At 41.9% G+C, this 24,334-nt stretch overlaps 1 protein-coding gene and 1 pseudogene across 1 annotated transcript; both read right to left on the bottom strand.

Annotated features, from left to right (window-relative positions):
- Positions 1-247: 247 nt before the first annotated feature.
- Positions 248-1,034, bottom strand: LOC128577724 (DCN1-like protein 1; annotated as a pseudogene).
- Positions 1,035-17,374: 16,340 nt separating this feature from the next.
- Positions 17,375-22,728, bottom strand: LOC128577889 (TAF5-like RNA polymerase II p300/CBP-associated factor-associated factor 65 kDa subunit 5L). Its single transcript, XM_053580264.1, is given in 3 exon segments — positions 17,375-20,605; positions 20,608-21,417; positions 22,194-22,728. Coding segments are annotated over 2 exon segments (1,959 nt in total). The 5' UTR covers positions 21,218-21,417; positions 22,194-22,728; the 3' UTR covers positions 17,375-19,256.
- Between the last annotated feature and the right edge of the window lie 1,606 nt (positions 22,729-24,334).

Genomic DNA, 24,334 nt, shown 5'->3' with positions numbered 1-24,334 from the left:
TATATGATGAAATCCACAATGTTGGAATTATAAATGTTTTAAGCAGCCCAGACTAGGAGACAAGCCCAAATCACCATTAGAAAAATGAAATACAATATGGTCCAAGATGTATCCCGATAGTTTTGCCTCAACCCTCAGTCTGAATTGTGAGGATTGATCTTCAGTTCAGTCCAGCCAGCAGAAACTGTGCAATTTTCCGTTGTATTTATTGTATAGACTATGTACATTCTAGAAGTTTCCTTTGGTGCTACACTGTCATACTTTTTGTCTCAGCAATTTGACGACACGCAAATTCCACAAAGTCATCCATAAGAACAGGCAATGCTCCTTCTTCATCATAATTAGATGTGTCATCTGCAATCATTGTACTGGAGTCTAAAAGAAGGTTCCAAGTATCTTTTGGTATTGATCGTTTATGATGTTCCAACAAAAAATTATTCCATAAGTCTAAGAATTTAAATCTTTCATTAAGCACTACGTTCCAGTAGGCAATGGCCATTTCTAGATCTAACCCTTTTTGTCCTGGATTCTTTGCAAAATTAAAAGTAAACTGGTAAAAATCCTTAAATCGTCCTGGTTCTTTCAATTCTTGTTCCATCTTGGGTATCTGGGCCTTTAGTTTTTCTATGCTGTCACATCCTAATACTGTCATGCCTTCCATGAACTCCTGCTTGGAGAACTCACACTCTGTTGCTGCTCTGAACTTCCATACAATGATCAACACACTAATGCTGGCAGGATTGAGTGCCAGGTCATCACAGAATTGTTGTATACCATCAATTCCAATTTTATTTTCATCTCGAGGATCTCTGTATCTATTGTATAGTTGTTCTAACTTCTCCCTGTCCAATGATCTTTTTACACTCTCTCGTATATAAAGTTCAGGATTTTGGAAAAAATTATCTGTTGCAACATCTAACTTCTAGTCATTTTGAGACAGACAACTTACTGCTGTTTTTTCACTAGATTGTGTGAAGATCATAAACTGATGAACTATCCTTCTGCAATGATTTCAACTTGTTCATGTTGGTGTCCTCCAGGCCTCTCCCCTCCTCCTCCGGCTCTGCAGCAAATCTCAGAGTAGTTTTGATTTGCATTTCTCTGATGATTAAGGACGATGAACATTTTTTCTTTCATTTGTTAGCCATTTGTCTGTCTTCTTTAGAGGTCTGTTCATCTCTCTTGCCCAGTGATATATGTATGGGATTGTTGGATTTTTTTTTTTTGTTCCTGTTGATTAATTTGAGTTCTCTATAGATCCTCGTTCTCAAGTTTTTGTCTGATTCCTGACAGGTAAATATATTTTCCCATTTTGAAGGCTGTCTGTTTGCTCTGGTTGTTTCTTTGGCTGAACAAAAGCTTTTCAGTTTAATTAAGTCCTATTCAGCCTGATGATCTTCCCTTCTTAGAAAGAAAGTAATGATGCCCACCCCCAAGAGTATGGCTTGGAGGATTTGAAAGAAAACCTAAAAATAAAAACCTACCACATACAGCATGTGGCATTTTCTAGGCCCTCAACAAATAAATGTTAGTTCTCCATTCCATCTTTGCTTCCTTCATTCCATCATTGTGATTCCTGTGACATTAACATAAAAGCATGGCTTCCAGAGAGAATACTTGGAAATGTGACAGCAAACAGAGATAAGTCCACATTTCCATTACATGTGAGTGTCACTGTCACTGTTGTGTGGGGGAGGAGGGAATTGTGTGATGGAGCTGGAAGAGAGGAGAAGCATCATTGCACAGCTTCCTGTTAACTGAGAGGAGACAGGCAAGATAACATCACTCTATGTCCTGCACTACATGTGCTTCCCATTCTTTTATAGTACTTGCCTCTGATATGGTTCGGATATATGTCTCCTCCAATGGTTATGTTGAAATTGGATATCTAGTGTTGGGGGGGGCAGTGGGATGTGTTTGCATCATTGGGGTGGATCCCTCATGAATGATTTGGTGTCATCCTTGTACCCCTTGTACCCCTCTTCTCTCTTGCTCCCTCTCCAGCCATGTGACATGCCTGATTCTTCTCTGCCTTATGACTTGATTAGAAGCTCCCTGAAGTACTCACTGGAAGCAGATAATGGCACTTTGCTTCTTGTACAACCTGTAGAACTGAGAGCCAAATTCTTTATAAATTACCCACCTACAGGTATTTCCTTTATAGCAACACAAAACAGCCTAATATCCTCTCTATTCTTTGCACTTCCTTATCCTCCTCCTCTTCCTTCTGGTGTGACATCAGAGAAGGGTATTTACTCAGTGCCTCGGAAACAGGAGCTGTTGAAGAAATACCAAGTGAAATATTGAATCTGTTAGGCCGGGCCCTTCTCAGGGTACTTTAGGTAAGTTACTACTCTTCAACCAAGGTGGTCCTTACAAGAGGCTAATAATACCCACTTTTCCCAACTACGAGGAATACTCTGGAGTTTAAGTGTGATCCCACATGGAGAAACAATCTGAGGATTTAGGTGGGAGACAAAGACCAGTACACTTTAGAGTAATTACGTTAACAGAGACACTCAGGGTGGCTCAGAACCTTGTATTGTCACCATTAAATTAATGGTATTGTAATATAAGCTGTTGAGGTCACGATTTTTCCAAGTGTGGTCCGTGGAAAACTTCCTTAACATCTTCAGGGGTTGCTTTTTAAAACAGCAGATATGTGGATCCACCATAAATCTGAATCTACACCAGGGAAGTAGGTTGGAATTTGTCTACATTGTGAGTTATTTCTCCAGTTGGTTCTGGTACTCAACCAGATTTGAGAAGCCCTGCTGTGGATTTGCAACAAGGTTCATTAAAATATTAAATCCTTTGGTGTCTAATTTCATTGTCTGTTGCCCCTGATAACATTAAATATGTGTTTTCTCTGGTCTGTCAAATAGGTAACTAAGAAATTTTGATTCAATGATGTATACGTGAGTGGGCTGAATTGGGCACTGGGATAACAGCATAGAAAATAAGGCAGGCAGGGACCCTGGAGTTATTCTAAAATGGTAAAATTTGGGGCAGCACCTGTGGCTCAGTTAGTAGGGTGCCAGCGCCATATACAGAAGGTGGCGGGTTTGAACCCAGCCTTGCCAAACTGCACCAAAAAATAGCTGGGCCTTGTGACAGGTGCCTGTAGTCCCAGCTACTCGGGAGGCTGAGGCAAGAGAATCGCCTAAGTGCAAGAGCTAGAGGTTGCTGTGAGCTGTGGTGCCAAGGCACTCTACTAAGGGCAACAAAGTAAGACTCTGTCTCTAAAAAAGATAAAAATAAATGTCAAAACTGGTATCAAAGAGTAAAATAATCAATAAACTGGGCAATGTTACATGAGACTTTGTGCTTTGAAGAAAATAAGTATGCATAGTAGAATGCGGCAGGAATAGGGATTATCACAGACAGGGCTGTCTATGAATCTCTCTGGAAGTTAGGTTTTGTTGTGCTCATTTGCCATCTGGAAGAAAAACTCGGACCCCACTTCAGGTATAAATGAGATGGTGATTTATTACACCTGTGCAGGGGACCGTGGTCATTTATTACATCTGTGTAGGTGGGTTGCTGCCCCAAAGGTCAAACGACCCCGAAGTGGAACAGGTTGACTTATATACCATTTTTGTGCTGTGTTGCCAGGGAAGCTGGCAAGCACAGAAGCAGAACATGGCCGGTTAGTTAGCTCATGGGAGAACCTCAGGTTGGGGTTACAGTGAGGGGGGCTGGTTGGCTCAGGAGGTTACATCGTGGCAGCTGGCATGGGGACAAACTTGGCTTGGAAAATTTTGCTTCAGTAAGCTTTCCACCATTGTTTAGCCATTTCTAGGGGCTTTGGGTAAGTTCTACCATTGTTTTACCTGCGGCTAGGACTTTTTGTGAACTCAGGGAACTTCCTTGTTCTGAAACCTGTTCTCAGAATTAACCCAAGGGGGGTGGTTGAGACGTGCAGGGACTCAGGCTGAGACATTTAGGGGCCTTTAGGGGTCCTTTTGCTGGGTACTACAGTTTGAGCTGTGTCCTGAAGGACAAGAAGATTTTATCAGTATCTCTGTGCTGTGAGTGGATACCAATTGATCCAGGAGCCGAGGACAACCTAGAGTGACTAGAACCTGCCAGACAATGTGAAGGCAGATGGGAGGTGAGTTTCAAAGTGCAGACAGGAATGGCATGGTTTGGGTCTTTTAAGGAGTTGAATTTTACTTGGAGCGTGAAAGGTGAAAGTATGGAAGTGACACGATCTGGTGCCTACTGTCAGAAGGTGTCTCTGGCCAGTGTGTGGAAAATGGACTGGAGAGAGATAAGATAGTACGTGAGGATAACCATAAGGAGAATATCGCAGAAGTCCAGGGGAGGGACTCGGGTGGATGGGCCCAGGGCTACAGCCATGTGCAGAGGGAGGTATGGACAGGCTGTGCTTTGAGGTAGGGTGGGTGGCACCTGCAGTGTCTGTATGTGTAGGGTGTGGGGTAAGACAGAATTAAAGATGACCCCTTAGCTGTTTGTCGGCCAGGTGGAAAAATGTTTTTCTCAGATCAGCTGTTCCAAGTGTTTCTGAGACATTCTGCAGTTAGGTCATCCAACAGTGAATGTAGTGAAAATTAGTAATTTTAACAATCATAGGTTGATTAATAGGATTCAGCTATTAGATGGTTAAGCTTCATTAAAAACAGATACAAAATATAAAACTATGAAAATTGTAAAAATCTCACCTTGGAAGTATTTATACAACAGTTCACAATATTGATCTTTGCATGTGTTCTTAGCCCTGTTATAAGGGTTTTCATGTAATGTAGGTCATTACAAATGCTTTGAGATACACAGAACTCAGGAAACCTAAAATAAAATCAGTGTGGATGGAAGCAAATGAAGCCCTCATAGCAACACTGATGAGCCAACCAACCTGAAATTTGCATGGGTCAATCAGAAATGACACCATGAACTGTGTTCATTGGAAATGAAATAACAGAACATAACACAATCTGTCTCAAAACTTTTGTAGTGACTCACTTATTAATTCTCAAAGCAAAAATCCATGAAGTTAGGAGGACTTTTTCCACAATTTTACAGAAGAGGCAACTGAGGCATAGATAATTTTGTTTTCAAAATCATCAGTCAGACCAAACCACAGGGGTTCTAATGTCTCTGCAATATAATTTTTTAAATTATGAGATTCCATTCATTTATGCTGATAAATCCAAAACAAATCAATATTTGTTTAAAAACATTTTGTCTTCTACAGTATATACTGTATAATCCCAATTTAATGGTGAGTCATTTGTAGTCTCTAGAACCTGCACTCCTAACCAATACACTTCAGAAAAAGACATGTGTTGAATCATGTCAGTCCATGGTGGTTGATGGCAGGCAGGGCCCTATGTCTTTTGGTCGAAACTGTCCTTCAGTGGCCTTTGTTCCATGTCTTGGATGGTATTTGTTTAAGAAAAGCAAAATGGTAATAAGTGTTAAAACAGGCTCGGCACCTGTGGCTCAAGCGGCTAAGGCACCCCCCACATACACCCGAGCTGGTGGGTTCGAATCCAACACACCCCACCCCACCAAACAACAATGGCAGCTACAACCAAAAAATAGCCAGGCATTGTGGCAGGCGCCTACAGTTCCAGCTACTTGGGAGGCAGAGGCAGGAGAATGGTTTGAGCCCAGGAGTTGGAGGTTGCTGTGAGCTGTGATGCCACAGGACTCTACCCAGGGTGACACCTTGAGGCTCTGTCTCAATAAATAAATAAATAAGTGTTAAAACACAATTGTATGAATCATTTTAAAAGGTAATAATCCTCATAGTTTCTGTGCACTGACAACTTGACTGTTAAAATGACTTTCTGAATTTCCATGATGAATTCTATTTCCAGATGGAAATGACATTATTCTGTGTTCTAGGCTTCACTGTTTGAGAGGCAGAGATGATTTCCTCTACAGGAGTGGAGAAGACACCCTGAAGTCTGAGCACACACTTTCTATAGGTTAACTAACCTACTAAGTGGGTCCCCCTTTTCCCCTGGCAGGATTCACTCTTGCCTCCCACCTTTGGGTAAGTGACAGGCAGAGATTACAGAACAAACATTTCAGTACTCAGGCTTCTTCGTCAGGAACCTTCCTGAAGAAAACATGGGGGTTGAAGTTCGCAATTCTCTGGCACAACAGTGGTGGGTGGGTTGGGGTGGGGGGAGCAGGACATGCCATGTTGCCCTCAGCTGAGGCAGGTGCTGGAGCTCCTGCTCTCCCTGACTGTGATTCCTGCCTCCAAGGCTGGTCACGGTGCTGCCTTTACAGGCTGCCTCTTCCCCGAAGCATGGGCCGGCTCTGCATGAGCCTGGCCATGCTCTGGTGCAGGGCACCACCTAACACTATGAACATTCATATATATATATATATTTTTTTTTGTATGGACATTAATTTTTCTTTTGAGCATGTACCAAGGAGCAGCATTTCTGACTTAGGGTATATGTATGTTCAGCTGAGTGGATGATACTGCCAAGCAGTTTTTCAAAGTGTCTCATTGTGATTTCAAATATAAATGCTCTGATTTAATTTCTCTTTAACTCTATCACATCTCATTTATTGCAGAAAAGGTCCCACAACTTTTTATTAACCATCTCATTTACTTGTTTACAAAATGGATCTTTTGTTTTGTAGAACGTTCATACTGCATATAGAAATGATCATATAATTATTGTCTTATTTCCTCTATTAACACAGTATATTCATAGGTTTCCTGATATCGAAAGACCTTTTGATAAATGGAAAAGCTTCATAATGCTATGATCTATACTTTATGACCTCTTTAATTGTTTTTTTCTAGTTTTCATTTAAGAATTTTTTTGTGATTTCTCTGTATTTTTGCTTCTGTTGCATTTCTTGCCACATTTTAGAATGAATTATATACTTGGTTCATTGTTTTATGTATTTCCTGTGTCCTTGGAATAGTTTAAGGAGTATGGATCTTTAGCGTACCTTTAAAGGTTTCCTATAAATCTCCTCTAGAAAGATCTGGGACTGGTGCTTTTTTATGAGGGATTATTTCACCTGTCTGTTAAGACGTTTTGTATCTTTTGGGATCACTCTGGGTAAGCTGTGTTTTTTTTAGAAATTTGTCCATTTTGGCTACTTTCAAATGGATTTGAATAGAATTCTGTAAATTTTTCACTTTAGAGACTTAAAGTTTCCTTTGTGTTCAAAATTATCACTTTGGCTATGTTAAATTTTGTTTGTCTTTTTCTCAGTTTCCCTAAATTATTTACCCACTGACATTTTATGGTATTGATATCCCCCTGAAATAAACCTTCCTTTCACTTTCTGTATAAATTCTTCTTAACTTTTCCTTTTTAACTCACTCATTTCTATTTAAACTTTATTCATTCTTTATTCATTTATTGCATTCCTTTAGTTTACTTTGTGGTCCTTTATCTGGCATTTTGAATCGAATGTCTAATTGATTTATGTTTCTTTTTATTGATGTAGGTATTGAATGCATAAAAATATTCTGTGACCACTGCTCTAGCTGTAGATATTTTTATCCTTATTGTTCCCATTGTGCATTTTTCTTTATTATTTTATTATTATTATTCTTTATTACTTTATTACTCCCATTATTATGCATTGCATAATTTAATATTTTTTCAAAGTTTGGAATAATACAGGGATAGATGTGATTAAGGTTACATTTTTTTTCTGGTTTGTAAGGTAATGTCTGAATTGTAGTTGAGTCCTTTCACCAGGAAATGAGCCACATACTCCTACATTGTCTGCATTAGCTAGGAACTCACCTTACCCTCTGCCACTCCCCCTTCTTTAATTTATTTATTTATTCATTTATTTTTTTGAGACAGAGTCTCCACTCAGTTGTCCTGGGATTCAATGTTGTGGGTCATAGCTCACGGTAACCTCAAACTCTTGGGCTCAAGTGATTCTCTTGCCACAGCCTCCCAAGTAGCTAGGAGCACAGGCACTCACCACGACCAGCTAGTTGTTCTATTTTTAGTAGAGACAGGGTCTCGCTCTCGCTCAGGCTGGTATGGAAGTCCTGAGCTCAGGCTATCAACCCACCCTGGCCTCCCACAGTGCTAGGATGACAGGTGTGAGCCACCACGCCTGACCTAGGGTTAAGAATTCAATTCTTCCCAGTACGATCTATAGATTCAATGTAAACTCAAACTCAGTAAGAATCCTACCAAACACATTTTACAAGATATTAAGACATTCATTCCAAAATTCACGTGGAAATGCTAGAAATAACCTAGATATGAAAACAACTTTATATATATTTATTTATTCATTTTTATCCATTTTCTTTGTTGGTTTTGAGACAAAGTCTCAAGCGGTCAACCTGGGTAGAGTGCCCTGGCATCATAGCTCACAGAAACCTCAAACTCAGACTCAAGTGATCCTCTTGCTTCAGTTTTACTATTTTTACTAGAGACAGGGCCTTGCCTTTGCTCAGGCTAGTCTCAAACTTGTGAGCTCAAGCAATCCACCCACTTCGCATTCCCAGAGTGCTAGGATTACAGGAGTGAGCCACCCTGCCCGGTCTTGAAAACAACTTAAAAAAACACAAAGCTAGAGAACAAACACTACTTCATTTCAAGACTCCTTACAAACCTATAGTAATCAAGACAGGGTACTATTAACATTGAGGTAGAAAAGATCAAAGGAACAAAATAAGGAATTCGGATATAGCCCTGCACCTGTATGGACAACTGAGTTTTTACAAAGATACAAAGGCAACTCAGCAGTGCTGGTGGCTCAAAGGAGTAGGGCGCCAGCCCCAAAGTGCAAAAAAAAAAAAAAAAAAAAATTGCAAAGGCAAGTATGTGGAGAAAGGATAGTCTTTTCTTTTTCTTACTTTTTTTTGAGACAGAGCCTCAAGCTGTCACACTGAGTAGAGTGCCGTGGCATCACAGCTCATAGCAACCTCCAACTCCTGAGCTCAAGCAATTCTCCTGCCTCTTCCTCCTAAGTAGCTGGGAGTACAGGTTCCCACCACAACATCCGGCTATTTTTTGGTTGTAGCCATCATTGTTGTTCAGCAGACCCAGGCTGGATTCAAACCCACCATCTCAGGTGTATGTGGCTTGGGCCTTAGACGCTTACTTCAGCCACAGGCACCGAGCCGAGAAAGGATAGTCTTTTCAACAAGTTCTGCTGGGAGGTGGATACAAGATGAGTGACTGAAGCCAGCTTTCCACAGAGGCTACCGTCCAGAAGGAGAGTTAAAAGACATAAATTTAGCAAGTAACCTGTTGGATTAGAGCTGCACCAAGAGAGAAGGTTGAAGAATGCACATCAACCCCACTGAGGTAAGCTGCAACTCCAGGGATACAAATAAAAGGTATAAAATCCATCACCAAGTGGACAGGAGTCCCCTTCCCCATGAGAACGACTCAGAGTGCCCCAAAAACAAACAAGCAGAGTTCAAAGGTCCTCCCACTACACTCCACGGGAGAGACCCTCTAAAAACTGGACCTACATCCCCTACTAGGGTTCCATGGCGATCTCCTGCCAGGCATAAAACTGTATATATTCTCTACCTGCAATTCTGAGCTCCCAGCACTCCCCTCCACTCTCACTGGAGGCCTGTCCCCCAGGAGTACAGATTCTTGGGGTGATTTCTTGAGGGATGTGGACAGGGCCTGGACTGCAGTTGGTCGGGTGCTGATTCTGCAGCACAGGAGTGAGGAGAGGACAGTCGGCTGAGAGGGAACCATGCTGAAGCGGCGGTGCCCCGAGGCGCAGAGCAGCAGCCATTTTTGGCAACAATAGGGCTCACCTCTGGATATTCTGAAGCCACACCCCCTGTCTCTCTGGGCAACCAGAGGAGGCCAGGCATCTTCTCAGGTGGCAACCACCGCAGAACAGATCTGGGACGGAAACCCAGGCCCCGTGAGTAAAGGGTTTGCCTGAGGCGGTACCGGCCTAGGTGGAGCGCAGTGCCTAGAAAACACATTGCGCAGTGCCGCTGACTCCCAGGGTGGGGCTGACCCAGAGTACTGCTTTACTTAGCCTAAGATGCACCCGGCCCTCAGGGGATCATCACCCTATAGACAAAGGAGTGCAGGAGGCTAGAATCCATAGATAATAGAGCTGCAAATACAAACCTTTGCAGCAGCAAAGACAGAGCCTGAGGTGCAGGTTCTGTGAACTCCAAACAACTTCCCTATGGCAGGGGAATTTAGCGGGGATAGAAACAAATTCCGCAAAGTTGTTCTGTTCGGTCAGTAACATCAATCAGGGGCAGGGCTGGAACTGAATGAACACACCCAAGCCTCCATCAAGTGCCTCAGTTTGTCAGGACTCACCTCCCCCTCCTGGATAGAGGCAGAGAGCAGCAGCCTGGCTGAGCAGATATAGATTTCCTTGTGATTCAGGCAGGTGCAAAACCCTAGAGTATCTGCTCACTGGAGGCAACTGGGTCACAGCCCTGTGGGGCTATCAATGACTAGGTATGACAGAGGTGCAAGGTGGGGAAGGAGGCATCAACCTTCCCAGACTAATCTATTTGCTGGGTGAGTCCTCCTGACTTCACAGAGCACCTGAGCAAGTCATACTTGAGTTGTCAGCAGACCCCTGCAATCTAGTTACCAGAGACCTCTTAAACTCTCCCACCTGAGACAGGTACTGACTGAGACAATTGATTTGGACCTTTTGAACTGAGCCAATCACCTGAGGAATATCCAAGTGATGCCCTGGGTGTGTGGTTGTAGGAAGGTTTGATTTTCCTTTTCCAATTGTTACCTGGGGGGTGGGTGGGGTGACTTAATTGCTAACATTTCTCCACAGCTGAGACTTACCCAGAGTAACTATTTCACAAGGGTCGGACAGAGACCAGCTGAAAACAAGACAGAACCACTTAGCCCCACCACACCAAACAGGTCCCCAGTTTCTCAGGCCATATCACTGTATGGGTATTCGACAAAGCTCATGGGGAAAAGTCAAACGGTGTAAAATAATCATGGGGCGGAATCAGTAGAAAAACTCTGGTAACATGAATAACCCGAATAGATCAACCCCCCCCCCCCAAGGAAAGATATGGCAGATGTAACTGACTGAAGATCCCATTCATAAACAACTGACCAAGATGTCAGAAATTGAATTCAGAATTTGGATTGCAAACAACATTAATAGAATGGAGTAAAATTTGGAATTAGAAATTTGAGGAGCAATTCAAAAGTCAGAATTAGAAAATTGAGGAGAAATTCAAAAGTAGTCACAAGAATTTAGAGAATTTAAAGACAAAACCACCAAAGATTTTGACACACTGAAGCAAGAACTTGCAGCCCTCAAAGATCTGAAAAATACAGTAGAATCCCTCAGTAACAAAGTGGAGCAAGCAGAGGAAAGGATGTCTGACACTGAAGACAAAGCTGTTGAACGCTCCCAAACTCTCAAAGAGGAAGAGAAATGGAGAGCAAAAATGGATATTTCTCTCAGAGAGCTCTGGGATAATTCGAAGAAGTCTAATATCTGCCTCATTGGAATCCCTGAAAGTGATGAAGTGGCCTCACAAGTCACAGATGCCCTTCTCCATGAAATTATGAAAGAGAATTTTCCAGACATGCCAAGAATTTCAGATAGTAGACGGTTTCAGAACCCCAGCATACCTCAACCTGAAAGACATCCCCCGGGCATATCATAATTAACTTCACTAAAGTTCATATGAAGGAGAAAATTCTGAAAGCAGCCAGACGTAAGAAATCCATTACCTGCAAAGGGAAGAATATTAGAATGAATGCAGATATCTCTGCTGAAACTTTTCAAGCCAGAAGAGGGTGGTCATCGACTTTTAATCTCCTAAAACAAAATAACTTTCAACGCCGGATCCTGTATCCAGCTAAACTGAGTTTCATTTATGAAGGAGAAATTAAATACTTTAATGACATTCACATGTTGAAAAAATTTGCCATAACCAAACCAACTCTTCAGGATATTCTCAGACCTATCCTCCATAATGACCAGCCCAATCCTCTACCACAAAAGTAAACTCACTCAGAATCAAACTCCAACTTCCATAGTGGAAAAAGGATTAAAAATGTCCACTGCACTTTCGAAAAACTCAATACCCAAAATTTTACCAGACTTATCAATATTCTCTATTAATGTGAACGGCTTAAACTATCCTCTAAAGAAGCACAGGTTAGCTGACTGGATACAAAAACTCAGGCCAGATATTTGCTGCATAAAGTAATCATATCTTACCTTAAAAGATGAATATAGACTCAGGGTGAAAGGATGGTCATCCATATTTCAGGAAACTCGTAACCAGAAAAAAGGCAGGTGTTGCAATTCTACTTACAGATACAATAGGCTTTAAACCAACAAAAGTGAGGAAGGATAAGAATGGTCACTTCATATTTGTTAAGGGTTATACTCAATATGATGAGATTTCAATTATTAATATCTATGCACCCAACCAGAATGCACCTCAATTTATAATACAAAACTAACAGACATGAGCAACTTGATTTCCTCCAGCTCCATAATAGTGGGAGATTTCAACACTCCTTTGGCAGTGTTTGATCGATCCTCCAATAAGAAGCTGAGCAAAGAAATTTTAGATTTAAACCTAACCATCCAACATTTGGATTTAGCAGACATCTACAGAACATTTTATCCCAACAAAACTGAATACACATACTTCTCATCAGCCCACAGAACATACTCCAAAATTGATCCCATCTTAGGTCACAAGTCTAACCTCAGTAAATTTAAAGGAATAGAAATTATTCCTAGCATCTTCTCAGACCACCATGGAATAAAAGTTGAATTCACTAACAACAGGAATCTGCATACTCATACAAAAACATGGAAGTTAAATAACCTTATGCTAAATGATAGCTGGGTCAGAGATGAGATTAAGAAGGAAGTCGCCAAATTTTTGGAACAAAACGACAATGAAGACACGAATTATCAGAAACTCTCAGGTAACACGAAAGCAATCCTAAGAGGGAAATTTACAGCACTGCAAGCCTTCCTCAAAGGAACGAAATGAGAGGAAGTTAACAACTTAATGGGACATCTCAAGCAACTGGAAAAGGAAGAACATTCCAACCTCAAACCCAGTAGAAGAAAAGAAATAACCCAAATTAGAGCAGAATTAAATGAAATTGAAAACGAAAGAATTATACAACAGATCAATAAATCAAAAAGTTGGTTTTTTGAAAAGGTCAATAAAATAGATAAACCTTTGGCTAACCTAACCATGAAAAAAAGAGTAAAATCTCTAATTTCATCAATGAGAAACAACAAAGACGAAATAACAACAGACTCCTCAGAAATTCAAAAAATCCTTAATGAATATTACAAGAAAATTTATTGTCAGAAATATGAAAATCTTAGGGAAATTGACCAAAACTTGGAAGCACGTCACCTTCCAAGACTTAGCCAGAAACAAGTGGAAATGTTGAACAGGCCAATGTCAAGTTCTGAAATAGCATCAACCATACAAAATCTCCCTAAAAAGAAAAGCCTGAGACCAGATGGCTTCATGTCAGAATTCTACCAAACCTTTCAAGAGAAACTAGTACCTATATTACTCAACCTGTTCCAAAATATAATAAAAGAAGGAAGACTACCCAACACATTCTATGAAGCAAACATCACCCTGATCCCCAAACCAGGAAAAGACCCAAAAAGAAAAGAAAATTATGGAACAATATCATTAATGAATATAGATGCAAAAATATTGAACAAGATCCTAACAAACAGAATCCAGCAACACATCAAACAAATTATACATCATGATCAAGTCAGTTTTATCCCAGGATCTCCAGGCTGGATCAATATCTGCAAATCTATAAGTATAATTCAGCACATAAACAAATTAAAAAATAAAGACCACATGATTCTCTCAATTGATGCAGAAAAAGCTTTTGATAATATCCAGCATCCCTTCATGATCAGCACAATTAAGAAAATTGGTATAGAAGGGACATTTCTTAAACTGATAGAGGCCATCTACAGCAAACCCACAGCCAATGTTGTATTGAATGGAGTTAAATTGAAATCATTTCCACTCAGATCAGGAACCAGACAAGGCTGCCCATTGTCTCTAGTACTCGTTAACATTGTAATGGAAGTTTTAGCCATCACACTTAGGGAAGATAAGGCGATCAAGGGTATCCATATAGGGTCAGAAGAGATCAAACTTCCACTCTTCACAGATGATATGATTGTATATCTGGAAAACAAAAGGGATTCTACTACAAAACTCTTAGAAGTGATCAAGGAATACAGCAGCATCTCAGGTTACAAAATCAACATTCTTAAATCTGTAGCCTTTACATATACCAACAATAGTGAAGGTGAAAAAACAGTTAAGGACTCTATTCCATTCACAGTAGTGCCAAAGAAGATAAAATATTGGGGAGTTTATCTAACAAAGGACGTGAAAGATCTCTGTAAAGAGAACTATGAAACTCTAAGAAAAGAAATAGCTGAAAATGTTAACAAACGGAAAAACATACCATGCTCATGGCTCGGAAGAATCAACATTGTTAAAATGTTCATACTACCCAAAGCAATTTACAATTTCAATGCAATCCCTATTAAAGTTCTACTGTCATACTTTAAATATCTTGAAAAAATACTACTTTGTTTTATATGGAATCAGAAAAACCTCAAATAGCCAAGACATTACTCAGAAATAAAAACAAAGCAGGAGGAATCGCGCTACCAGACCTCAGACTCTACTGCAAATCGATAGTGATCAAAACAGCTTGGTACTGGCACAAAAACAGAGAGGTAGATGTATGGAACAGAATGGAGAACCAAGAGATGAACCCAGCTTCTTACCGTTATTTGATCTTTGACAAGCCAATTAAAAACATTCAGTGGGGAAAAGATTCCCTATTTACCAAATGGTGCTGGGTGAACTGGCCGGCAGCCTGTAGAAGACTGAAACTGGACCCACACCTTTCACCTTTAACTAAGATAGACTCTGGCTGGATTAATGATTTAAACTTAAGACATGAAACTATAAAAATACTAGAAGAGAGTGCAGGGAAAACCCTTGAAGAAATTGGTCTGGGCGAGTATTTTATAAGGAGGAACCCCCTCCCCCTCCCCGGGCAATTGAAGCAGCATCAAAAATACACTACTGGCACCTGATCAAACTAAAAAGCTTCTGCACAGCCAAGAACACAGTAAATAAAGCAAGCAAACAGCCCTCAGAATGGGAGAATATATTTGCAGGTTATGTCTCTGACAAAGGTTTAATAACCAGAATCCACAGAGAACTCAAACGTATAAGCAAGAAAAGAACAAGTGATCCCATCGCAGGCTGGGCAAGGGACTTGAAGAGAAACTTTTCTGAAGAAGACAGGTGCATTGCTTTCAGACATATGAAAAAATGTTAATCAAGCTTAATCATCAGAGAAATGCAAATCAAAACTACTTTGAGATATCATCTAACTCCAATAAGATTAGCCCATATTACAAAATCCCAAGACCAGAGATGTTGGCGTGGATGTGGAGAAAAGGGAACACTTCTACACTGCTGGTGGGAATGCAAATTAATACATTCCTTTTGGAAAGATGTTTGGAGAACACTTAGAGATCTGAAAACAGATCTGCCATTCAATCCTATAGTTCCTCTACTAGGTAAATACCCAGAAGACCAAAAATCACATTATAACAAAGATATTTTACCAGAATGTTTATTGCAGCCCAATTCATAATTGCTAAGTCATGGAAAAAGCCCAAGTGCCCATCGATCCATGAATGGATTAATAAATTGTGGTATATGTACACCATGGAATATTATGCAGCCTTAAAGAAAGATGGAGACTTTACCTCTTTCATGTTTACATGGATGGAGCTGGAACATATTCTTCTTAGTAAAGTATCTCAAGAATGGAAGGAAATGTATCCAATGTACTCATCCCTACTATGAAACTAATTTATGGTTTTCATATGAAAGCTATAACCCAGTTATGACCTGTGAATATGGGGAAGGGGGAGAGGGAGGGGAAGGAGGGGGTAGGATGGGTGGAGGGAGGGTGATTGGTGGGATTACACCTACGGTGCATCTTACATGGGTACATGTGAAACTTAGTAAATGTAGAATATAATTGTAATAAAATGCCAGGAAGGCTATGTTAACCAGTGTGATGAAAATGTATGAAACAGTCTATAAATCCAGTGTATGGTGCCCTATGATCGCATTAATGTACACATCTGTGATTTAATTAAAAAAAAAAAAACTTCTGCTGCGACAAGTGGATATCTATACTCACAAATATAAACTATAATCGAAATATAGTACCATTTACAAAAATTAATCCAAAATGGGTCATAGATCTAAATAAACATGAAACCTAAAGCTACAAGACTTCTACCCCAAAATGCAGGAGAAAATTCCCATGATCTTAGGTTCAGTAAAGATTTCATCAATGAGACAACACAGCTGCAACCCATAGCTGAAAGAATCCATATATTGGGCTTCTTCAACATTAAAAACTTTGGTTCTTCTAAAAGACACGGTTGAGATGATAAAAGGACAAGCCCCTGGATGGGAAAATATGTTTGAAAATCATTTATCTGGTAAACAACTAGAACACAGAAAATCTTACAAAACTCAGTAGGAGGTAAACAAACACTCCAATAAGTAAATAGAGAAAAGACTTGAGTAAACACTCCACCACAGAAGATATACAAATATCAAGTGTGCATGTGAATAGATGTTCAGCATCATTAACCATTAGGGAAAGAAAGCTGAAACATATAATCAGATACTATTACATTCTGGAAAAATAACCAAATTAAAAAGACTGACCACACCGAGCATTGGCAAGTATCTGGAGCAGGCGTCCTCAAACTTTTTAAACAGGGGGCCAATTCACTGTCCCTCAGACTGTTGAAGGGCCGGACTATAGTTAAAAAAAAAAAAAAAAACTATGACAAATTCCTATGCACACTGCACATATCTTATTTTGAAGTAAAAAACAAAACGGGAACAAATACAATTCACACCGCTTCATGTGGCCCGCGGGCCACAGTTTGAGGACGCCTGGTCTGGAGTATACAGGTCTCATACCCTGCTGGTGGCAATGAAAAATGCAAATACTTGACAATGGCTTGGCAGTTTCCACAGTGTTAATCTTACATCTTTCATCTGATCCAGCCAATGAACCTATGAGAGAGAAAGCATATTTCCACAGAAAGATTTATTCACAAACATTCACAGCACCTGTATTTACAAGAGCCCCAAATTGGAATTAACCATAATGTCTATCAACAAGTGTATAAATAATAAAACTTTTGGTATAGGCATATATTGGAATACAATTCAGCAATGAAAAAACCCATTAAATACATCAACATACATATACATGCAATAAAATGAACAAATCTAAAAATAAATAAGACAGGCTCTGGTTAAAAAAAAAATCTTTATTATTCAACTTAAATACATTTCTAGGACTTGAAAAGTAATGTATGGTGACAGACACACTGTGTTGGCCCAGGGACAGTGTGGTGGGAAAGGCAGGTGTATGTGGCTGGGATGTAGCTAATCATTACAGAACTATATGTAGCCAGTCGTTACAGAACTGAAATTGGAATGTCCTGGGAAGTAATAATGATATATAGAGACATCTGGTTCTTTTAGGGGATGTAGCTGAGTATCATCATAGGACAAACTATAAAGCAATTCTTGGTTTTGCAAATACTAAATTCTTGTACTTCACATTTTTTTTGAAACTAAATGTATTTGGGCGGGGCCTGTGGCTCAGTTGATAGGACGTCGGCCCCATATACCAACAGTGGCGGGTTTTAACCCAGCCCTGGACAAACTGCAACCAAAAAATAGCTGGGCATTGTGGCGTGCGCCTATAGCCTCAACAACTTAGGAGGCTGAGGCAAGAGGATTGCCTAGCACAAGAGTTGGAGATTGCTGTGAGCTGTGATGCGACAGCACTCTATTGAGGGCCACAAAGTGAGACTCTATCTCAAAAAAAAAAATAACTAAATGTATTTTGATAGAAAACAAAATACAACAGCAGCGCCTATGGCTCAAAGGAGTAGGGTGCGGGCCCCATAAGTGGTGGCAGGTTCAAATCCAACTCCAGCCAAAAAGTGCAAAAAAAAAAGAAAACAGAAATATTTAATCCTTTTTCAAAAAATTAGAACTTGCTTTTTACTAGAACACACTTTGATATACATGCTGCCTGGGATTGCAGTGCAGGAGGTGGGAACGGATCATCACAGGCAAGAAAGATGCAGAGAAAGCTACACCTCTGAAGGGTCATTTAGAAATTCCACATTTCTCTAATTCTATCTTGTGACTTATTGCTCCAAGTTATTCTTTATCATATTCTTTCTTTTGAGCAGAGAGAATTCGCAGTAGAAGTGCAGCCATGGAATGAATTTTTTCCCCACCATCACTGCAGAAGCCCAAGAGCCCAAATGTTCTCAATAAAACCCACCCACCCACTTCCAGGAACATGTCAACTGAGGTGATCAATCTACTACCCAAAATTTCCCTTTCTCCAATACACTGGGCTACCAAATTCTCTGAATTCACTGAACCTCAAAATTCAAAGTGTCAAAGCCAGTGCCAGGAGTCAAACCTGAAGAAAAAAAGCAGAGAAGTTCCCCTCTGCGAATGCTAGGTTTCCTTTTCTCAATAATAATAATAATAATAATAATAATAATAATAATAATAATATATATTTTTGAGACAGAGCCTCAAACAGTCGCCCTGGGTAGAGCACTATGGCATCACAGCTCACAGCAACTTCCAACTCCTGGGCTCAAGCGATTCTTCTGCCTCCGCCTGCCAAGTAGCTGGGACTACAGGTGACCACCACAATGCCCAGCTATTTTTTGTTGCAGCCATCATTGTTGTTTGGCGGGCCCAAGCTGGATCCAAACCCTCCAGCTCAGGTGTATGTGGCTGTGGCCTTAGCCACTTGAGCCACAGGCACCAAGCCAATAGTAATAATTATAATAACAATAATAAAAAATTCTGGTTCTCTGTAATTATGAAAAAGGAAAGACTTTTGGTCAAAATCATCCCCTCCCCTTTCCTAGTTCCCAGCCCAACATCCCTCCACCAATAAGGACTTCCCTTCCACCAAGGGCCGGACTGTAGGTGACACCTCTGCCACTAGCTTCTAGAGTGCTCTGCAACCAACCTCTAAGAACAGCCCCGGGCAGGGGATGGGACAGAAGAGAAAGAGACAGGAAAGTGCTCACTCGTGCAGGGCATGCCACAGGGCCTCTGGAGCATCCTAATTCTAGATCTTGTGTCCACTCACCACTGCCTTGCCTCAGCCTCCAACCCCAACCCAGGCCTTTGATGCTGGGGAACTGAGTGAAGGAGGGCCTGCCTGGAATGAGGGCCCAAAAGACAGAGGAGCAGGGTGTTCTTTCACAGTCAGTGATTGAGTCTCGACTTGTGGAAGGACTGCAACTGAAGGCCTTCCACCACTGTGCCAGTCCATTCCAACAAAGAAAAAAAAATAATGTTCCTGATTTTCTTGTGTAATTCCAGTCACCAGAAGAAGGTTACAGGCCATGAACTGCACACTCAGGACGCTGCTCATCTGCCTGGTGTACACACCCACAAGCTCGCTGGAGGAGGCGTCAGCAGGCACACTGCGGTAAGTGTTCCTGATGTCCCAGACTCGTACCGAGTTGTCCATGGAGGCAGAGGCGATTAAGCTGCTGTCTGAACTAAAGGTGAGGCTGGTGATGTTGTCTGTGTGGCCTCTCAGTTCTTTATAAAGGGTCCCAGTGTTCAAGTCCCACAGCTTCAATCGCTGGTCTTCGCCTGCAGACGCCAAGTATTTACCATTGGGAGAGAAGGCAAGAAAAAGCACAGAGCCATGGTGGCTTCTGAAGAGTCTCACCGAGTTCCCCCGCAGGGTGCTCCACAGCCACACAGTCTTGTCGGTGGAGCCTGTAGCCAAGTAGTTTGAATTCGGGTGGAATTTGACACAGTCCACATCTGCCAGGTGTCCTGCATATATCCTCAGTGGATACATCCGATCAAATGACCACAGCCTGGCGGTGCGGTCGTGTGAACCACTGGCAAAGTACAGACTATATGGGCTGATGTCTAGGTCCCACACGGGGTAGGCATGTCCTTGGTACAACACAGTGTTGGTGAAACTCCCCAGGTCCCAGTATTGAATGGACATGTTCTCAGAACAAGAGAGCAAGCCTGAACTGTCTTTGAGGAACCTCGTGCTGTACACGGGTCCACAGTGTCCCCGCAGTATCTTCATGTCTGTGCTGGCATTGGCATCCTCGTCATACTCCTCTTCCAGAATATCACAAGCCAAGTGAATGTGGGACACGTCTACTTGATGGGGCTCTGATTTTAACTTCTTGGATGGTAAACTCCAAAGTTTTATGCAAGTGTTGTCAAACCCAGCAGCAAGCAGCTTGCTATGAGGGGAGATTTCTGCAGTGTTCAGCAGCTGCTCTGTGTTATAGAAGGCATAGAAACAGATGGTAATGCTGGAGGGAGGTCCATCCTTGACTCGCTTAATGTTCTCCTGCAGGACCTCCAGGGCAGCCTCATTCTGTAGAATAGGGCTGGCCACATCAGGAGGCTCTAAGCCATTGCTCTCTCTGAGAGAGGAGCTGCCACTGGCACAGAGCTGGTAGTCTGCTGTCTTGCAGGTTGCACATCGAGACGAATATGTAAGGTAAGGACTTGGCACAGGGCAGTATTGTTGTCACTTTGGAGGTAGCGGATAAGGTAGTGGTAGCTGTCTTCCTGGAGACAGAAGACATACTTGTTATCTAGGAATGCTCCCAGCTTCAAGTTAGACAGGTTGTCCTGGATGGTCTGAGTGGTCTGTAGCTTCTCAGTGACATCCTTCTGGCTAGCATTCTGCAGAAACATTCCATGGAAGCGGCTGTAAAAACTTTCCACTGTGCTCTTGGAACTGTTTTGGACCCGCTTGAGATGGAGGTAGACAAAGAGAGGATAGAGGAGAGGCATCACTTCGTGGCTGTGCTGGGAATCACAATCAGTGAGAAAATCCCACAGTCGTCCAAACTGTACTTCGTATTGACGGGGCTCTGCCTGGCAAAGGGCTGCAGAGACTATGTTGGCACAACCAGATTCTGACTGAACTGTTCGCTTGGCCACCATGTCCTCAGCAGTCTGTGAGAGCTGCAGCCCTTGCTTCAAGGGACCATCTGAGCCCAAGTATTGCTGGCGTTTGAGGTAGCAGGACACTGCCATCTGAATCTGCTCTGAGCACACTCGTTTCATGACTGAACACCCTGGGGGACTCCGGTCGCCCCAGCCGCTGCCGCTGCCGCTGCCGTCTCAGGACTGCTTACGCTTCCGCTGTCTCTGCTGTTTGGTGTCGCTCCCAAGGCCGCCTCAGCTGGGCCTCCGAGCCCCGCCGCCCTCGCGTGGCCCTGGGCGGCAGCTCCATGACGAACTGACACCAAGCGGGCGGCCTGTATCTGACATTTTAAAGATGTGAACACTTGATAAACTTTTGCAATCTTAGAAAAATGCATTGCAAAATAGATAAAAAACATGGAAACCACGGCAGGATGCATATTTATAATCTCAAACTGCCAGGAAGACCATCTAACCAACTGCATGTATCAACATTCGTCTGAGATATACTTGGGAATCACTGATTATTATTATTATTTAAGTAGTCAGAGAATTGGCTCGGCGCCCTTAGCTCAGTGAGTAGGGCGCCAGCCACGTACACCAAGCTGGCGGGTTCGAGCCACCCTGGCCTGCCAAACAATGACAATTGCAACCAAAAAATACCCGGGCTGTTGTGGCGGGCACCTGTAGTGCCAGCTACTCAGGAGGTTGAGGCAAGAGAATCACTTAAGCACCAAGAGAGTGAGGTTTCTGTGAGATGTGATGCCACAGCACTCTTCCCAAGGCGAAAGAGTGAGACTCTATCTCAAAAAAAAAAAAAAAAGTAGTCAGAAAATTAATTAATATTGCAAATCATATTAAACATCAAGCTCCTTCCCTAAGTGAAAAATTCATTCTTTAATGACAAAGCAAGATATCTCTCAGATGGCTCTCAAGAGCAACTGCAAAGCCTGTAGTTACTGATGGGAAGGAATGCCATCTCCTAAGGCTCTTCTCCAATGAGGACATCAAACTAGCTTCTTTACTTTTACACTATTTTGTGAACCTCATCAGAGCTATCCCACAACATGCTTTGTTCAGATCTATAAACTCACTAGAATCAGGTGCCATATTTCACCTGGGATGGAAGTGTTTGGGTCTCCTGAAGACTGTTTCCATTCAAATCTGGAGAAACTTCTGCAGCCATCATGATGCAGATCCTTAGAACTCGCCTCCTTCAGATACCTGATTGATAGAAGTTCAGTCACCTGCAAGAAGAGCTACCAGGAGAGGGACAGAATGCCCATTTTACAGAGGGGGAGGCGGGGCTCAGGTAGGATCCTTACCTGTGTCATCCTCTCATGACCACCTTCACAAGGAAAGTAGCAGCAGGACATCCTGGAGCAGGATGCCACCCTCACTGGGGCCAGGAGGGTCCCATCTATCCCTCAAGAGACAGGGGAGAACAAAGTCCCAAAGCAGGCACGAAGGAAATTGGATGTGGGATCCCTTCATCTCCTCACACCCTAGGGAGATTCAGCAGACATGGTGGGGCACCCGCCCTGCAGGTAAATCCACACACCTGAAAGTAGGTCCCTACTCCTCTCACCAGACCACTCTAGGTTATTTTCTTTTCTTTTCTTTTCTTTTCTTTTTTTTCTTTCTTTCTTTCTTTCTTTCTTTCTTTCTTTCTTTCTTTCTTTCTTTCTTTCTTTCTTTCTTTCTTTCTTTCTTTCTTTCTTTCTTTCTTTCTTTCTTTCTTTCTCTCTCTCTCTCTCTCTCTCTCTCTCTCTCTCTCTCTCTCTCTTTCTTTCTTTCCTTTTCTTTTTTTGTGACAGAGTGTTACTATGTCACCCTCAGTAGAGTGCCCTGGCGTGACAGCTAACATCAACCTCAAACTCTTGGGCTTAGGTGATTCTCTTACCTCAGCCTCCCAAGTAGCTGGGACTACAGGCGCCCACCACAACAATGAGCTATTTTTTTGTTGTAGTTGTCATTGTTGTTTGACAGGCCCTGGCCAGTTTTGAACCCACCAGCCCCAGTGTATGTGGCTGCAGACCTAGCAGCTGAGGAATAGGTGCCCATCTACACTGTAGGTTTCTATGAAAAGCCAGCACAGTTGCCATAATGGGGTCAGATTTCCAGGACAACCTCAAAGCTCAGGCTTGTCCTTGATGCTGGAAATGCCTCCGGACATAGCACTGTCCCCTTGCCTTTCTGAGGAAATAAAACACCTGCAATTTTTAGGCCACCACCTAAGAAAACTTGATACTCAAAGGAGCTAAACTTGGAGCCAAGCACTTGGTGGAATTGTGCCCGGAGACGCTAGACATGTTTTGGTCCTGCATGTCCATCCCTGTGAGGAAATTAACAGGGAGGAGAAATTAGAACTGTGTCAGGAAAACTATTGTATGGTTCAACTGACCAGGGTTTTGCCCACTAAAAGACTATTTTTTCCTAGCTCTGCTTCCCTGAAATACTTCTGAGATATCTTAACGACACTTTTTTGGTGTTCTCAGAACATTTAGTCACAGAATTACGGTCTCAGTTTTCTGCCAGAGATGGCTGACTGCTAACTACGGTGTGTATTTTACATGTGCCCCGTCAGAGGACTAGCTCATCTCCAAGAGCCCTAGGGAACCTCCCCTAGGGGTCTGGGTGCTGACCCCCTAAGGTCCCTTTTCAAACAAACAAAGGTCTAGACAACACAGACTTCTTTGTTCTACCATGCTGGGCAGACTAAGAAAGTGTACACAGTCATTTCACTAATGATCTAGAAACACCAAAAAATGTCATTGAAGATATTTCAGAGTTATTTCAGGAAAGCAGACCTATAGTAAAACAATCATGTAGTAGGCAGAAACCTAGTCAACTGATCCACACAATGATTTGCCTTGACAAATTTCTTATCCCTCATTACTTTAATTTTCTTCAATGTGGATGGACACACAGGAGTAAAACATTTTTAGGCTCTGCACACAGTCCTTTGCAAGGAGAAACCTGTTGCTCAGCTCAAGCCTTCTCTCTTCAAAACTCTGAGTAGTAAGCTGCTCTTGAAGGGGGTGGACTTACAATAGGCCCACAGCTCTTCCCCCTTTTCCATGTCTCTTGTTGGCTGCCCAACTATTCTTATGGTCCTGTTTCACAAAGCTTGGATCTTAAAGGGGCCCCTAAAATGCCTTCTTTCTTCTAGTCTCAGCTCTAAACCAACACAGAAATATGACAAAAGAAAAATATACATGGATTTTATTCCTCATCAAACATGATACTGGAAAATGT

The sequence above is a fragment of the Nycticebus coucang genome, chromosome X (assembly GCF_027406575.1).
Source record: "Nycticebus coucang isolate mNycCou1 chromosome X, mNycCou1.pri, whole genome shotgun sequence".
Classification (NCBI taxonomy): Eukaryota; Metazoa; Chordata; class Mammalia; order Primates; family Lorisidae; genus Nycticebus; species Nycticebus coucang.
The sequence above is the reverse complement of the archived record's forward strand: the minus strand, read 5'-3'. Positions and strand labels throughout refer to the sequence as shown.